Source organism: Cervus canadensis, chromosome 5 (genome assembly GCF_019320065.1).
Source record: "Cervus canadensis isolate Bull #8, Minnesota chromosome 5, ASM1932006v1, whole genome shotgun sequence".
Taxonomy (NCBI): Eukaryota; Metazoa; Chordata; class Mammalia; order Artiodactyla; family Cervidae; genus Cervus; species Cervus canadensis.
This window is the reverse complement of record NC_057390.1, coordinates 101,554,722-101,573,094: the sequence shown is the minus strand read 5'-3', so window position 1 is coordinate 101,573,094 and position 18,373 is coordinate 101,554,722. Positions and strand designations below refer to the sequence as shown.

Here is an 18,373-nt window from a genome sequence, read left to right as displayed (position 1 = left end):
CGGGGCACTGCCCAGGGACCCTGGTGAGTGCAGGCAGGCTGCCCGGCAACCAACACACCTGTGCCCGGACAGCATCACCTACGAAAGGGGCCGGGGCAGAGCAGGCCCGGGGCAGAGAGCAGGGCCGGGGCAGAGCAGCACAGAGGAGGGCCGGGGGCAGAGAGCAGGGCCGGGGGCAGAGAGCAGGGCCGGGGCAGAGAGTAGGGCCGGGGGCAGAGCAGGCCCGGGGCAGAGAGCAGGGCCGGGGGCAGAGCAGGGCCAGGGCAGAGAGCAGGGCCGGGGGCAGAGTGTGCCTCGCTGGTAGGAGGCAGCGGCCAGCACACATCTGCCCACTCGGTGGTCCCAGGACAGACCACGCACAAGGCATGAACTACAGATGCCAGATCGGAGGATGAGGAGTCCGTGAAGGAGGGCAAGGAGCAGAAGCCCACCCAGCTGACCACAGTCCTGCCCAGCCGGCTGCCTCTCTACCCTGCCCCCACCCCACTCAGCGGTCCCGGGGGTTTATTTAAACCAGGAGCAGCTCAGAGCCAACAAGGACCACATGGCCAATTCCTCCACTGGCGGCCAGAGGCTCAGTCCCTGCCAACACAACTTGCTGCCTGCTCTAGTCACCGCATCTTCCCGTGGACACACTCGGCCTCCACGGCTGAAGTTAGACGGTGCCCACAGACCTGCTGCGGGACTGGGTACACGGCAGGGCAGCAGAGCCCAGTCCGCCCGGGCGGGAGATGAGCCTGAGCCAAGGGAGGGGCCCACAGGGGCACAAACCTCACTGCAGGGAGCGGCGCCGCGGTCCGTCCGGGAGAGCCCACAGCAGAGCCAGCACACGGGGCGCGCTGTGACGGAGGTGGTCACCCCAGAACCGCAGTCATGTGTGGGGTCCCAGGGGGTGGGAAGGGGTCCCTGAGAGTTGGAAGGACCCTTCCTTGCACCCTCATCTTCTCCCCCAGCCCCTCACAGGTCAGGAGACATACACGGGACCTACTCTGTGCTGGGCACTGCAGGACACCCCAGAGTCCTGACAGCAGCTGGACAGACAGGCAGACGCAAAGCAAGCACACGGGAAGAGACGGAACATCCGACAACAGTCAGCGCTGGGAGGGAAGGCGAGGAGCCCAGGGCAGCTCGGCCCATGGAGGCTGGGGCCCGACTCGAGCGGCAGTGCCTGAAGACGGGCCTCTAGGAGGCCAGTGAGCCAGCGAGCAGGCCAGGAGGCAGACAGGCTGGGGAGAAGAGGCCAGGTCTCCAGGCCCTGCAGAGGTGGCCCTGAGGACAGGCAGGGCCAGGACCACCGCGAGGACTCGTCTCAGGTCAGGCGGAGCCCGTGAAGCGGCATCAAGAGCGGATGGGGCATTTACCTGACAGTTGACGTCCATCTGTCCATTTGAGAGCAGGTACTGAACCACGTCGTAGTGGCCTTTCTTGGCAGCCAGGTGCAAACAGGTCGAGCCCTCTGCGTCCTGTAACACGAGAGCCGCTGAGGTCCCACAGCCAACAGGCCCCAGGAGCCCTAGGGCGCTGAGCTCGCCCCGCCGGACGCTCCATGGTGACCAAGCCCCAGGGCCCATCGGCAGGCGTCTGCTGGCTGGCCTTTGTCTCCACCTCCCAAGAACCTAAATCTATCTCAGCCACGGAACACCCAGCACCAGAGCCGCCGCCCAACCCCCACTCCACCCTCCGAATAGAAGCCAGACGGGGCGGGGGGAGCGCCGGCCTGATCAAGGCTTGCAGGTGGGTGCCCCCCGAGGCTTTGGCTACACAAGTGCACATCCAGAAACAAAGACTCCGCGTGCTGAGCTGTAACGTGTAGACAGACACCCTTCTGCAGTCCACTCAGTCCCACGCCCTGAGGGCTCCGTTGGGCACATGCCGCACCTGCTCACTCACACTCGCTGATGCTGGGCAGCCCAGCCTGTGTCGCTGGCCAAGGAGAACTGGGCTGCCGGGACCTCCTCTTGTGCAAGACGCACCAAATGCTGCGACGTGCCCCCGGTGCCCCGTGACCCTGACCCGGAGACCCCCGCCCCAGAGCAGTGACACCTCGCTCTTGTGCCGAGACGCACTCAAGCTGTGGGCTGCTGCGACGTGCCCCCGGTGCCCCGTGACCCTGACCCGGAGACCCCCGCCCCAGAGCAGTGACATGCGCTCCTCCCCGGGGGGCTCAGCTGTGGGCTTCACAGGACCCACGGCCAGGGATGGAGACTGCCCGACCGCCCTCCACCTGCAGGAGGCCCCCCGCACTGTGCGGCCCCTCCCGTGCTCCATGTATCTTCTGTTCAACAGAAACACGAAAATCTCTTTTTTTTTTGGATATGGACCATTTTTTAAAGTCCTTATTGAATTCACTGCAACACTGCTTCTGTTACCGTCTCTTGGCTCTGAGGTATGTGGGATCTCAGCTCCCTGACCAGAGTCTGGACCTGCACCCCTGCACTGGGAGGTTGAATCTTAACCACCGCCCCAGGGAAGGCCTGGAAATTCTGAATTCTAACGCTCTCAACAGTGTCAATCTCTTCTGTACCTTTTTGTGTCCTGCTGAGGAAACCGTTCCCTCTTCACCTCCGAACGCTCTATGCCCTCGCCTGCTGCACTTGACTCTTCTGTTCACCACGTGCCTGACGCGCCTTCACCCTGCTCGCTCCTGCCTGGTGCGTGTGTGAGTGTTGTCTGTGTTAGCATGCCGTGTTAGCGTGTTCTATCCATGTGTTAGCATGTGCTCTCCACATTCAGTGCCATGTTAACATGTAATCTCCATGTGTCCCCGGGTGTTCTGTGTGTGCATGTGTGCTCTCCATGTGTTCAAGTGCGATTGCTATGTGTTCATGGGTTCTGTGTTAGCGTGCGCTCTCCGTGTTCACTGTGCTGTTAGCACACGCTCTCCCTATATTCACATGCGCTCTGTGTCAGCATGTGCTCTCCATGTGTTCACGTGTGCTCTCCATGCTAGTGTGTGCCCTACATGGTCACTGTGCTGTGTTGGGCTGTGATCTCCATGTGTTCATGGGTTCTGTGTTAGCGTGTGCTCTCCATGTTCACTGCGCTGTTAGCACACGCTCTGCACATGTTCACATGTGCTCTGTGTCAGTGTTCTGTGTGCTCACTGTGCTGTGTTAGCACGTGCTCTCCGTGTGTTCGCATGTGCTCTCCACATGTTCTCACGTGCTCTCTGTGGAAGCAGGGCTGGCTCTCGTCTGTTCACCGGCTCAAACGTCTCCTCAGGCTGCAGGGCTTCATCCTCTGATGCTCGACAGAACTACGATGTGGTGAGGGTCAGATGACCATCTTGCTGTGGTCCCACCTGTTTTTACTCTTTTCCTGCTTTCCAGTCACAAAGTACTAAGATTCCATTTTACTTTCTCTACTACCTTTAAAAAGTATTTCCTTAAAGCTATGCTTCTTTTAAGTTACTCCTCACTCTTCTGCAAGATCACAACTTTCAACTGTCCACAGCTCAGAGCAGCACTGCCTGCTCCCAGAACTGACCCTGAGGGCCATGCTCACGCCGCTCCGCCGTCCCCTAGCTCACACGGTCGTGTCGATGTCCCGTCTGTGTAAACTCCATCTCACAATACTCTTCTTCCTTTAAACAGCCTTCACCTTTTAATAAACTTACAGAAAATAAGTTTTTCTAATTCACCATTTCTGGTATTTTCATTATTTCCAAGGATGAGATTTTCCTCCTGGCTTTACTGTAAATCTGCTATTAAGTTCTGTCAGTTTTTATGCACCTGAAAACGTTTTATTTCACAATTGTTTCTGAAGGGCACTTGTATTGGCTGTAGCATTCTGGGCGGACATGTTTTTGGACTTTTTTCCCCTTTCAGCACAATGAGAAGATCACTCCGTGGTCTCCTGGCCCCTGTGGTTTCATATGCGAAGCGGGCAAGCACATGCAGTGTGCATTTACACGTGCTGCACCAGGCTGCTCTTCTGGGGCCGCATTAAGGTTTTCCACAGTTTAACATGATGCATTTTGGCGTAGCAGCCTGTGCATTTGTCCAGCTTGGGGTTTGCTGAGATTCTTGAACCTGGAGGTTATTTTTCATCAAATTTGGAAAATTTATGACCACTTTTCCTTCAATACATTTTCTTCCACTGGGTCTCCCTCCTTTCTGGGACTCTAACCATGCAGACAGCTCACTGTTATCCTACAGTCTGCTTCTCAGACAGACTGTCTTCTGTGTCTGGTCTTGGGTTTCAAGGGCCCCTCTTTCTATGGCACCCAAAGCGCAGCTAGGCTCACTGGTGAACTGTCCACTCCAGACCTGTACCAACCAGTTGTCCTGCTGGTACAGCTACTCCTACAAAGCCCTCAGCCCTGACCTCCTGCCTCTGCAGTAGTGCTTTGCTTGGGCACTGGCTCCAGTGATGGGGCCAGGAAATTGTCCCCTGGCCAAGCACTAGGCAGAACTCACCCACCCATCCTAATGGAGGACTAACACTTACCTGCAGGCATTTATAGAGCAGCTAAAGGTTGCCAGATCTCAAAACCCCCCAAAGCAAAGGACTAGATACTGCCTTGAAAAAACATCCATGACTCATGTAACTTTGTTCAGCTGTGAAGTTGTGTCCGGCTCTTTGCGACCCCATGAAGTACAGCAAGCCAGGCTTCCCTGTCCTCCATTATCTCCCGCTGCTGCTGCTGCTGCTAAGTCGCTTCAATTGAAGCAACTGTCCGACTCTGCGCGACCCACCAGGCTCCTCCGTCCATGGGACTCTCCAGGAGAGAGTACTGGAGTGGGTTGCCATTGCCTTCTCCACTATCTCCTGGAGTTTGCTCAAACTGATCTCCATTGGTTCAGTGATGCCATCCAACCATCTCATCCTGTGTTGCCCCCTTCTCCTCTTGCCCCCAATCTTTTCTAGCATCAGAGTCTTTTCCAATGAGTCAGCTCTTCTCATCAGGTGGCCAAAGTATTGGGGCTTCAGCTTCAACATCAGTCCTTCCAATAAATATTCAGGGTTGATTTCCTTTAGGATTGACTGGTCTGATCTCCTGGCTGTCGGGACTCCCAAGAGTCTTCTCCAGCACCACAGTTTGAAAGCATCAATTCTTCAGCACTCAGCCTTCTTTATGGTTCAACTCTCACATCCGTACATGACTACTGGAAAAACCATAGCTTTGACTATTCAGACCTTTGTTGGCAAAGTGATGTCTCTGCTTTTTAATATGTTCTCCAGGTTTGTCATAGCTTTCCTTCCAAGGAGCAAGTGTCGTTTGATCTCATGACTGCAGTCACCCTCCACAGTGATTTTGGAGTCCAAGAAAATAAAACCTGCCACTGCTTCCACTTTTTTTTTTTTTTTGCTTCCACTTTTTATCCATCTATTTGCCATGAAGTGATGCAACCAGATTCCATGATCTTAGTTTTTTGAATGCTGAGTTTCAAGCCACATTTTTCACTCTCCTCTTTCAACTTCATCAAGAGGCTCTTTAGTTCCTCTTCACTTTCAGCCCTTACAGTGGTATCATCTGCATGTCTGAAGTTATTGATATTTTTCCCAGTAATCTTGATTCCAGCTTGTGATTCATCCAGCCCAGCATTTCACATGATGTACTCTGCATATGTAAATAACTACATACAAAAAACTGTTTACTTTGACAGAAGCAAATTAAAATAATAAAAAAACTCATTTTTGCATATCAAACTGTGAGTCTTTAAATTTTTAACTGCAATGGTTGGTGTTGGTGAGAGTGCAGGGAAATGAGTGCTCACATACTTCCAGGTGCATTTAAGAAAGACGGATCAAAGGCCTTAAAAATCAGTATATATCTTGGCCCCAAAAATCCTTGACCAGAAAATCTGTCTTAAACATGTGAAAAGACTTAGCTATGTAATGTCTGTTGAAGCATTGTGTATAATAAAAATTGATCATCCACATATTAAACTAGTGAATCTGGCAAAAATGATACAAATTATATCATGAAATATAACACAGCCATTTGAAATAATGTTTAGAATAACATTTAATGACATAGAAAAACAGAATTTGATGGGAAAAAGGAGTGGATAAATTAGTATGAACTGTATGATGATTTTTTCAGCGGAAAACATGTGTATTAATGTGAAAGGCTCTAAGATTCAACACTTTTATTGTTACTGTGTGTATCTAACCTAAAACTTGCCATTCAAACCATTTTTGAGCCACTCCATGGCCTCGTTAACTGCTCTACAAGCCATGCAACCATCACCACTCTGACCTCAGGACCTCCCACCAGCCCAGGCAGGAGCTCAGGCAGCACCACTCAGCCTGTCCCTGCCCTCACCCCGAGGGGCCTCATCTCTAAATCTGCCCGGTCAGCTTTCTCACATAAGTGGAATCACACACTATTCATCCTATGTCAGCTTCCTCGCCTGAGCGGAATCACACACCGTTCGTCCCGTGTCAGCTTCCTCGCCTGAGCGGAATCACACACCGTTCGTCCCGTGTCAGCTTCCTTCTCTCAGTGTACCATTCTCAAGTTCACCTGTGTTGTAGCCTGTGTTGGAATCTCCTTCCTTTTTGAAGACTGAACAACGCTCCACCTCAGGGATGGACCACATCTGGCTTATCCACCATACATCAATGGACCCTGGGGGGCTTCCACCTTTTGGTAACTGTAAACAACGTAGAGAATCAGGTGTGTACACACCTGTCTGTCCTTGCTTCCTGTCTCCTTGGGTACACACCCTGGACTGGAATCACTGGATCATACAGTTAAAGCTAAGTGTTTAATTTTTTTGAGGAACCACCAGACTGTTTTCTACAGTTTTCACATCATTTCACATTTCCACCAGCAATGTATGAGAATTCCAACCTGTCCACATCTTTGCTGGCACTTGTTTTCTGATATTTAGACAACAGTTGTCCTATGGGGTCTCACTGTGGCTTTGAATGCATTTCCCTAAAGACTAATGATGTTGAGCATCTTTTCATGTGCCAACTGGCATTCAAATATAAGTATCTTCCCTGATGTCTGCTCAAACTCTGCCCACTTCTGAGCTGGGATCCAGTTTGTTGTCGAGTAGCAGGACATGTCTGTGTGATTTGGAGAGTGAGGCCCAGCAGATACAGAATTGATGAATATTTCCCTCTCCTGGGGGGTGGTTTCTTCACTCTCCTTTGATGGACCAAAGTTTTAATTTTGATAAAGTTTAAGTTACCTATTTTCTTCTTATGGTGTCACGTCCAAGAAATCACTGCCAAATCCAGTATCACATAGATTTCTCTGTTTTCTGTCAAGTGTTTTACAATTTTAGCTCTTGAATGTAGGTCTTTGATCCCCTTGGGTTAACTTGTGAATACACAGTAAGAAAGCGGCCCAGACTCACTCTCCTGTGGGTGGAAGTCCAGTTTTCCCAGCACTTGTGGTGGAAAGACACTCTCTCCTGCCACTGGATGGTCTGGCCCGTAAGAGAAATCACCCGATGCTGTCTGCAGGGTGCACTTCAGGCTCTCTCTGCACCACCCCACACGTCCGTCTCTGCAAGCTCTCCATCCGCTGCTCCACGTGTCCATCTCGAGGCAGGTACCACACTCTTTGGATTACTGCAGCTCTGTCCTAAGTTTTGAAGTCAGGAAGTGTGAGGCCTCCAGGGTTGCTCTTTGGCAAGACTGTTTTGACTGTCCAGGGTTTCTCTGTAGACAACAGTGCTGGGATTCTGACAGGGACTGCACTGATCTGCAGGTGGTTCTGGGCAGTAAGGCTTTCTAACAATACAGTCAGCACTCAGTGCCCACAGATGTAGAATCACAATGAGGAGGGTTGACTGTCCCAGTCTCATCAAGGGACTGGAGCACTGGTGGGCTGGAATCTGTGGGGGTCCTGGAATCGATCCCCTGCAGATAACAAGGGATGAAAGTACTGCCTGCTTCTAGTCCAAACCACAGGATAATTTCCATTTATCTGTGCCTTTTCAAATTTCTCTCAGCATTGTTTTAGTGTACAAATCTTTTACCTCCTTGGTTAAGCTTATTCCAAAGTATTTTATTCTTCTTGATGCTACTGTAAATGGAACTGTGTTCTTAATTTGCTTTTTGGATCATTCACAAGTGTAGAAATACAACTGATACTTCTGTACTGACTTGATATATTAAACTTTCTCAAATGTACTTATCAGTACTGACAAGTCTCCGTGTGGACTCTTCATGACTTTCTATCTGTGTGAACTCTTCATGACTTTCTACATACAAGAGCATGTCGTCTATGCACAGATATTATTTTTCTTCCCCTTTCCAATATGGATGCCTCTTTTTCTCTTTCTCCAGTTGTTGTTGCTCAGTTGCCAAATCACGTCTGACTCTTTACGACCACATGGATGGCAGCACACCAGATCCTGTCCCTCACCATCTCCCAGAGTTTGTCCAAGTTCATGTCCATTGAATCAGTGATATCATCCAACCGTCTCATTCTCTGTTGTCCCCTTCTCATCCTGCCTTCAATCTTTGCCAGCATCAGGGTCTTTTCCAATGAGTTGGTTCTTTGCATCAGTTGGCCAAAGTATTAGAGTTTCAGCATCAGTCCTTCCAATGAATATTCAACGCTGATTTCCTTTAGGATTGACTGGTTTGATCTCCTTGCTGTCCAAGGACTCTCAAGAGTCTTCTCCAGCACCACAATTCAAAAGCATCAATTCTCTGGCGCTCAGCCTTCTTTATGGTTCAACTCTCACATCCATACGTGAGTACTGGGAAGACCGTTAGACTTAACTACATGGGCCTTTGTTGGCAAAGTGATGTCTTTGCCTTTTAATACACTGTCTAGGTTTGTTATAGCTTTCCTTCCAAGAAGCAATCATCTTCTAATTTCAAGGCTGCAGTCACCAACCACAGTGGTTTTGGAGCCCAAGAAAAGGAGATCTGTCACTGCTTCCACCTTTTCTCCTTCTATTTGCCATGCAGGGATGGGACCACACGACATGATCTTAGTTTTTTAATATTGAGTTTTAAGCCAGCTTTTTCACTCTCCTCTTTCACCCTCTTCAAAGGCTGTTTAGTTCCTTTTCACTTTCTGCCCTTATGGTGCCATCATCTGCATAACTTGAGGTTGTTGATATTTGTCCCAGCAATCTTAATTCCAGCTTGTGCTTCGTCCAGCCTGGCACGTCACATGATGACAACTTTCCTGAGAGAGGGTTCCGTACAGCAGACGCAGAGGGGAGGTGCCCGCCATGAAGGGCAGAGCAGGACCCTCTGCACACAAACACTCACTGGTGCTGGTCTGCGACAGGCTCCGTGCGGCCAGCACTCTCAGTACCTACCATGAGCAAACTGCCGCTGCACAAGCTGCGCTGCCTACTTCCAGACACCTGTGGGTGGCCGGCGGCCGCCAATCCCTGAGGGCGTCCCAGGGAAGCGGCCCTACTCCTCCTCATGAGCAGCCCTACGGGGAGTGGGGTGCATGTGGCGGGTACCTTGGGGTCCACGAGGGCCCCGGCCTTGATGAGGTACTTCACCGCGTCCAAATGGTTGTTCTCTGCCGCCTCCATCAGCGGGGTCCTCTGGTCCTCGGAGCAGGTGTCGATGTTGGCGCCCGCCTGTGAGAAGAGGGACAGACACTCAGCCTGCAGCCACACCAGGGAGGAGACACCCCCCAGGCTCCGACAGTGGAGACACAGGGAGCACAGAGGCTACGTTCAGTCTGTCTGCCGACTGAGCCTGAGGCTCCAAAGTGACAGTTCTATTTTCTGTCAGGAAGAGCTTTCACTTCTAAGTTAACTTGGTAAAGATAGCAACATCACTGACAATCCCTTAGAAATAAGAAAGTGAGATCCCAGCGCAGACAAAGAAGAGGTGAGGAGAGGGTCTCTGTAAGGCGGGGCCAGGAGGTAAGGGGACCAGCTTGCAGTGACCTGGAGCTCTTTCTGGGCTGTTCTAATGCTCACTGAAATAAACTGAACAAAAATTCATCTCCAGCATGTATTTTCTAATAGTGAGTGTACTTAAAAACTAATGAGCGAGCAGGAGTCCTCGGGTAAATTCTGTCTAAAATGCAGACGCCCAAGGTGAGTTGTCCACTCAGAGCAAAGCAACTATTTGGCAGCTGAACCTCTTCTATGTGGGGGAGAAACTAACTTCTTACACTAATGTATGAAGAGCTAACACCTACAAGGCTGTTTTTATTATTAGCAATTAAAACACAAGAGTAATGATTTAGTAAGAAACTTAAAAGCAGATGGAGAGTGGCACACGGAAGCCAGGGGCTGAGCAGCGGGGGCTGGAAGGAGACCCACTGGCCTCCAGGGAGGTGGTAAACACATGCTAAACACCCACGGGACACCGGTCCGAATTGGGCAAGGCGGAGCCGGGACCCCCAGAGCAACCTGGAGGAGCACACACGTGAGGGGCAGGCAGGGTGGAGCACTGCACGGGGCCCAGTAGGCCAGCATGAGGTTAGCCACTCTGCCCAGGTGCACAGGCAGGATGAGCCTCTGCCGGTGGAAGGCCAGGCAGAGCCTGTGACTGGGGGCACACACCTGGCAAGACTCCCCCAGACCCCCAGCCACCCTGAGCCCTCAGGGGGTAGGCAGCCCCAAAGGCAGGGGCCCAGGTCTGAGAGGGCTGCACAGGCTGATGGGCAGGAGCGGAGGCAGGGGCCGCGCTGCAGAGGGTCAGGGTCAGAGGGACATCTCCCCTGCCCCAGCACTAAGACCCTGGGACCTCGAGGACTGGTGCTCCGTGCACTTCTCTGAAACCCAAGCCAGTCGTGACCCACCCAACCAGCGGCACGGATGCCCCACACAGGACGTCTGTGCAGCCCAGGACCAGAGCAGGGAAGCCAGTCCAAAGATGAGTGACCATCCCAGGGAGAGGTGGGGTGCCTGGGAGATGACACCAAGCCATCTGAGACACAGGAGGAGGGGGATGAAGGGTGAGCCCCCAGAGAACAGGGCGGCACGTGTCAGGGCAACAGCCGCTGCTCTTCCCTCCCCTGGGCCCCGAGGCTGCAAGGACAGTCACCTTCCTCATCGGAAGACTCCCCCCGCTCACAGCCGGCACCAGGTCAGAGCAGAGCAGGCGGGAGGACCCGATCAAACCTCCTGGAATGATGGACAGCGTCAGAGCCAGGACAAACAGACGTGCAGGAGAGATGGACAACCGGCAGGAGAGGCCAGAGCAGGGGCCGGCGTGGGGACAATCAGGTGGGGTCAGAGGCTGGGACTGGCCCAGTCCACTGCAGGGCGTGGAAGGCGGCACCCGATGGGTCTCCTTTAGCTCAATGGCCGCAGTGCTGCAGCTGCCTAGTTGGAGCTGCTCCCATTGAGACCTCGGCATGGAAATGAGTCAGGCCAGGAATGACCAAAAACGCTCTTCACAGGCGCCCCCTACCCTGACCACACTGTGAGCAAGGGTGCTCTCTGGCTGCCTGGGGCCAGGAGAGGGCACAGGACCAGGGCCAGAGCCCACCGGGAGGAGGACACAAGAAGTAGGCACCCAGGAGACCTGGGCCTCCAAAAGCAGCACCGTGGGATCCAGGGCGAAGCAGAGTGAGCCCGCCCACCACGCACGCGGGGCTCTGGGGAAGGGCGGCCCGCCTCGGGAGTGCCCGCTTGAGAACCTCACCTGAGAGGTGCCCAGCTGTTGCACCTCCAGGCTCGGACACACAGTGCGGAGCCGTAAAGATCACTAACATGTGCAGTGCTGGTTCTTTCTAAACCAATGCATAACGTTTTATTCTCCAACAGTTTACAACTCAAGAGAAGCTGCAAAACAGAACACAACACACCTGTGCTCTCTCCTAGGCCTGTTTCCTCAATCACGGCCCGTGGGCAGAAGCGGGAATGGGCAGTGGGTCAGCGAGTGGCCCCCAGGCCATGCTGGGTCCCCCGGGTCTGAACAACCCCTTAGGTTGCTGCTCTTTGAACGAAAGAAGGCAAACAAGTCACACCATGTGGAGTTCAGAGATGGAGAGAGCTCAGTCGTGTGGCCGAGGGTACCTGCAGGGCAGTGAGCCCACAGAGACACACACGTGGTCATGATGACGCCATCCTCAGAGCTGCCCGAGGAGGGGACATGGTGCTTCAGTGGAGAAGCAGACCAGGCCGGTTCCCTCTAGAGCCACTAAGATGAACCAAGATGCTTACATTTTAGACTCTTCTTTATTAATCACACAGGCTTTCCTGGTGGCTCAGCAGTAAAGAATCCGCCTGCCAATGCAGGATTCTTTACACCCTGGGTCAGGATCAATCCCTGGGTCAGGAAGATGCCCTGGAGAAGGAAATGGCAACTCACTCCAGTATTCATGCCTGGGAAATCTCATGGACAGAAGGGCCTGGTGGGTTGCAGACCACAGGGTCACCAAGAGTAAGACATGACTTAGCAATTAAAACAACAACAAATATGTACACATGTACATATTTTAATGTTAAAAAAGAAGTGGGGTCTTCCCTGATGGCTGAGTGGTAAAGAATCCATCTGCCAATGGAGGAGACACGTGTTCCATCTCTGATCTGGGAAGATTCCGTATGCTACGGAGCAACTAAGCCCATAAGACACAACTACTGAGCCTGCACTTGAGAGCCTGGGAGCTGCAACAGCGGAGCCCACGCACCTCGCCTACCAAGGCCCAAACACTCAGAGCTCGCACTCCACAGCAAGAGAGGCCCAAGCACCGCAACTAGAGAAAAGGCAGAGCAGCAGAGAAAACCCAGCTCAGCTCAGTGCGGTCGCTCAGTCGTGTCTGACTCTTTGCGACTCCATGAACTGCAGCACGCCAGGCCTCCCTGTCCATCACCAACTCCCGGAGCTTACTCAAACTCACATCCATTGAGTCTGTACTACCAAAAAAAAAGAGAAATAAATAAATTTTTTCAAAAAGGTGGAATTTCCCTGGTGGCTCAAACGGTAAGGCATCTGCCTGTGGTGCGGGAGACCTGGGTTTGATCCCTGGGTCGGGAAGATCCCTTGGAGAAGGAAATGGCAACCCACTCCAGTATTCTTGCTTAGAAAATCCCCATGGACAGAGAAGCCTGGCTGGGCTACAGTCCCTGGGTTCGCAAAGAGTCAGACACGACCGAGCAAATTCACTTTCTTTTCTTTCTTTCAAAAAGGTGGGGGGAGATAGGTCCTTTCGAAGGAGTGCAGAGCTGCCTCCTCTAAAGGAAGAAGGAAGTCAGAAGAGGCGGCAGCAGAACCCAGCTGCATGCTATTTAAACAGGTCCATCCAAACGAGCCTCTGGCCCACCCAAGCCAAAGCTGAGAGGGATCTGAGAAGCGGGTCTCAGGCATCAGAAATCTAAACCAACAGATAAGCCTACTGTAAACATCAATGCAAAAGCAGGCTCCTCACTGCGCGCAGCGCCAGGGAGGAGGCGGGGACAGGACGGAGCCGCTGCGACCACACACCGGAGGCCAGCAGCTGGCGACAGGTGCCCCGAGGCCCCAGCGGAGGCATACTGCGCTCCCAGGCCCAGAGCCCTGCTGGGGACCCCAACACGAAAACTGCCAGCTGACAGGCCCAACCAAGCGCCCATCTCCGGCATTTCAGCCCTTTCCTTTTCACACAAACAAGCCAGCACCAGGCATTTGGGTAAAACCTGAAATGAGAAAGACTAGAACAGAGTTTTCAGCACTGCAGGGAGACCCAGAGGTCACTGAGAAGGATCTCTCAGGGAGCAAGAAAAGACCCAGGAATTCAAATGAGGCAGCACAGGTGAACCCCCATTTGAGGTGAACCCCCAAAAGGAGCTGAGGGTCACGTGGAGCAGTGCCTAAGAAAGTAGACTCGAAGGATGCAGAGCTGGAGAGGAGGTGCGCCAGGTAAACACAGGCGCTCAGGGAGGGCCCCAGAGCCCAAACAGAAAACCCCCCAGACTGAGCTGGGGGCTGAGCGGCAAGTCTAGACCCACGAGCAAAAGGAAATTTCCTGAAGGATCCAGAGATCAAGAACCAGCTGAAAGGTGGCCTCTGGGGAACAGAGGTCCCACAGGGGCCTGGGACGGGGGGGACCTCCCAGAGAGATAGCGCTGAGAGTGGGCGACGCACTTTCAGACAACATAGAGGCCAGCGTGCCTGCTGGGTGAGGGGTGCCCCTCATACAACCATGGGATATTTACGGGACCACAGGACGCAAGCTCTCACTGCAGGAGGTGGGCAGAGGGGCACGTGTGCACGCCTGGGCTGAACCCCCAGCCTGGGAAGTCGGCGACGCTAAAACCCAAAGCACACGAGAACCAGTCGGGAAACAGCGAGCAGCACGCAGCCCTCGGGACCAGCAGCCAGGCCGGGCCCTTGCTGCTGCCGCAGACCGCACCCAACCTGGATCAGCATGTGGCAGATGTCCACGTGGCCAGCCTCTGCCGCGGCGTGCAGGGGCGAGCGCTTGTTCTGATGCTCCATTTTGAAGTTGGGGTCGATCCCGTCAACTGCAAACAAACAGGAGATGCCGATCACTCATCAGGCACAACCCTAGCACCCAGGCGGGCCGGTCCAGGGTGGGGAGGTCCCGGGGGACAGCAGGCAGGCTGCGGTCAAAGGCCCTGGCACCATGCCTAACTCTGGGCCCCTGGCTCTCCCGTGTCCCCTGGCCAGCCTCTGCACAAACATGAGGCTGGAGGGGCCCCAGGATGGATGCTCCATGGGAGCAGGACCCCGAGGCCAGGCCCTAAGGGGAGGCAATTACTGAGTGCAGCTCCCAGCCTGGCATGGACACAGGCCATGAGGTAAACCCTGGAGCAGTGAGGCGACCTCAGTACTACACAAGGTCTAAAAGGAAAATGACAAAAATTGCCACTTTGGTCAACGTAAAATAAAACCTTTTTTTCCCCAGAACAAACTGCTACACTTGTTTCTTGATTTCCTGTCAAGTAAAGAGATTCTGCATCCACTTTCTCCAGCCCAAAAGTCAAGCCTAAGCTGCCTGCTCCTCAGCACCCAGCGGGTCAGAACCTCAGTGGCAGGACTCACTGGCAGCACGGGCATCCCAGGCTGCTCTCTGTGCAGAAGGCACGGGCGTGTCCACACGGCACAAAGCCCGGCTCACTGACCACGCTCCTCCTGACTCCACAGCACTTCCTAATAGTCACATGCCTCATTCCTGCTAATTCCGAGCAAATACACCCACTGCCGTGACTGAGCATGAACATGGCAAACAGGCCGAACCCCAGGGGCAGCCTGTGTGCGCCGACCAGAGAAGTGGAACAGGGCGGGACACGGCGGGCAGTCCCTGCGAGGACAGAGGCGTCTTCGCCCACCTACCCAGCATGAGCAGCACCTTCTGCAGCTCCCCTTGCCGCGCCGAGAAGTACAGCTGCTTCGGGTGGAAGCGGAGCTTCTTGGGTCTGCGGAGAGAGCACGGGTCAGCAGCAAGCACAGCTCCCCCACCACACACGTGCACACGGACACACACCCCCACCTGCAGGCTGGGGCGGCCTGGTGACTCCTGGGGGCGCCCACGTCTCGGGGGTGCACATGGCAGGCACATGAGGCCTTGGTGCATGCAGACGCCTGGGGGACGGGGACACCTAGGAATGCAGTGGGGGCCTCGCACAGGAGGACAGGGGAATGGAGGCTGCAGGAAGGGCTTACTTCTCGGAGTCCAGGGCGATGAGTGCGCTCTCCAGGGTCTCCTTCCCAGGCCCCTGGGAGAGGCCCAGCGCCGGCTTCCCCAGCCCAGCCGGCCCGGTGGGGTCGAAGCCCTCTGGCACCTGGGGGGCCAGGCTCTGCGGCTTGTCATCCTCTGAGAGCAGGGGGCCAGCAGCGCTTCGGGGAGGAGGAAGTAAGTGGAATTTTGAGTTTTAGAGACATGCAAACTACCGCCTCCTATGGAAACCAATGAATACACAAAACAGGGCCCCTCAGACCCCCACCTGTGCTGCTCCTCTGAGATGGAAAATGACCTTGGGCTCACTGACTGTCCACTCTGGGCCCAGAGGGAAGCGCCCAGAGGCAGACCAAATCCCCAGGGAACAGAGGACACTCAGAAGCGAGGGCAACCTTTCCTGGACTTCTGGCCAAATGTTCAAATTTGCTTTAGAGAATGAACTCCAGGTTGAATCTCAAGTCCACTGCCTGACCAACACAAGGAACACCTTGGAATTTTGACTCAAAGAGCATTAAATTTACAGATTAACATAATTAATTCACAAAAATATGATGGCATCAACACCATCCCAATACTAAGTTTTGAATGTTTACAATCTAAGCCTCTTGAATAACCTTCAGCGGACTTTTAGTTACGGATTAGGGTAGGTCATGAGTTTGCTGCTGTTTTGAAGGCTCTCCTTCACCCTGGCTTTCAGCTGGACAGGCTGGTGAGGACAAGGCTTCTGACACCTTTCCTTAACTGATCATCTGGCCGACTGACTCCAATTAGCTCTATGAGTTCTTCAGCTATTTCCACCTAATTCTTTTAGGAAGAAAACTATATGCTTGGAATACAAATCCTTCCCTTCTAGACTGTTTCCTGTGAGTTCAGCTAGGGTCTCCGAACATAGCACAGTAACAGCAGACTATACAGCAGCTGACACTAATGCTCCACATCTTACACGTACACACAGCTACATGCAGATGGGGACAGGCACGCACCGGCACTGCTGTCTCAGGCAGCCCTGTGCTTCAACACAAAACACTGACACGTGTCACTGAGGACAGTGTGACACAGGCTCACACACAGGCGAGTGAGTGAGCAAACGCAAGTCAGCGTGCCTCCCAGCCTATGTCAGAGCTCACGGCGCATGCGCCAGCAGGGAGGCCCCTGGCACGCCGGGGACGTCGGGCCTCGTCAGGTGGACCCTGAGGGCTGGGGGCACGTACCTGCCCGTGGTGGTGTCGGCTCTGCCCTCCACTGCACAGCTCTTCTCCTGCCCAGGGGCCAGGGTCACCGTGGAGGTCGTGTCTGCCTTTGCAATGGTCACCTCTTTGGCCTTGGAGGTCTCCTCCCCACAGTGGGGACAGTAGCTGGCATTATTGACTCGAGAGGCACAGGCTTTGTGGAAACGATGAGAAATGCTGCTCTCAGGCTGACATTCCATAAAATTACCCTAAAGACGGGAAGGCGACAAGTCATTCTTCTAACTGGTACTAAAATGCAGAAAAGCAAGCGAACCCGAGGTGCGGCACTGGGCAGGACAGGAAGCCAGCGCGGGGAGGAGAGGACGGCCTGCGGCCCTGCGCCCTCCCGAGGTGCGACCACTCGCGTCCTGCTTGAAGCGGAGGGCATCCCCACCCCTGCGCTGTGCTCTGCGCCGCGCTGCTCAGCGGGTGGGCCGTGTGTTAAGACCAGGTCCACAGGAGACCCACGGAGGACACACCCGGGAAGCAGACTCACAGACCTGAGAGCTGGCAACAGCCCTCAACAGAACCCACCCAACTGGAGGCTGGGCGCTGGGGTGGATAGTGCAACCCGGGGCCATCTTTCAACAGAAGCAAAAAAGGATGTTGAGGACAGGGAGGGCACAGAGCTGCGGCGTCTGGAGAAGCCCCAGGAGAGAGGCTCTCGGCCCAGAGCACAGAGGGCCATGTGGGGCCACGAGCCCGAGAGAGGCCGGGCACCTGTGGCCGAGCCCCCGAGGGAGGTGGCCCGGGGCACTGCGGTGAGCACACGGGGTTTGGGGTGGGGGCAGGCGGCCCTGCCAGGCAGACCCGGGAGCGGCGGGGGTACTGGGGGCCTGGCGCCCTGGAGGGGGGCGGCACTCACGGCCGTGCAGAAGTAGCCGCAGCCGGGGCAGCACTGGTGCTTCACCATCCGGCCCCGGTGGTCCTCACACAGCACCAGCAGCGGCGCCTTGCTGGACGGACGCATCAGCTCATGCTTCACCACACTGTTCGTGCACCTGCCCAGCTGCCATCAGGAGAGACCGGGTCAGCACACCACACCCAGCACGGGGCGGGGGCAGGAAAGCAAAGGGGGCAGGCGGCCCAGTCCTCCACGTCCACCCAGCCCACCAGGAGAAACAGGTCAGGTGACAGTGGGTCCAGGGAGAGTCGATGACCCCGCCCCTGCACAGAAATCAGGAGTGTGCTGGTTGCACGACTGTGTGTCTCTGTCACACATGTGACAGAGACACACTCTGAAAGAGGCAACCTCAAGCATGTGGACGATGCCTCGGTAAAGTTCACGGGAAGGAGATGAGGGAACCGGCTCTGAGGGCGTCAGCTGGTGAGGCCGAAGTGGCCTGGGCATTCAAAGAGAGAAATATTTGGGGGAAAATAACAGCAGCTTAAGAATTCCCTAGAATCCCACAAAAAAACCAGAGCAATTAGACAGCAAAACCAAAACCAGAGATGACATTTAAATCAAAACCAAAGGCCACAGGATGCAAGTGGGTGGGGTGGGCCTTGAGACACCAGTGTCCGGGCGGGGGACAGGGCAGTATCCCATGGACCCTGGACAGGTAGGAGCCAGATACCAGAAGGTCCTCCCTGTATCCTAGAAGAGCGGGCAGCCTGG

At 54.3% G+C, this 18,373-nt stretch overlaps 1 protein-coding gene across 6 annotated transcripts in view; it reads right to left on the bottom strand.

The window, feature by feature from the left end:
• The window catches only part of EHMT1 (euchromatic histone lysine methyltransferase 1), a 106,473-nt gene that overhangs the window by 15,412 nt on the left and 72,688 nt on the right, over nt 1–18,373 (bottom strand). For 5 of the 6 annotated variants that reach the window (XM_043470314.1, XM_043470316.1, XM_043470315.1 and 2 more), the window contains 7 exons: nt 17,621–17,764; nt 16,738–16,964; nt 15,511–15,684; nt 15,181–15,263; nt 14,242–14,348; nt 9,399–9,521; nt 1,362–1,463 (listed from right to left, as the gene is read on the bottom strand). In XM_043470314.1, coding sequence (XP_043326249.1) covers nt 1,362–1,463; nt 9,399–9,521; nt 14,242–14,348; nt 15,181–15,263; nt 15,511–15,684; nt 16,738–16,964; nt 17,621–17,764 — 960 coding nt within the window. The remainder of the gene's footprint in view (nt 1–1,361; nt 1,464–9,398; nt 9,522–14,241; nt 14,349–15,180; nt 15,264–15,510; nt 15,685–16,737; nt 16,965–17,620; nt 17,765–18,373) is intronic. The other variant, XM_043470313.1, reaches the window with a different exon arrangement.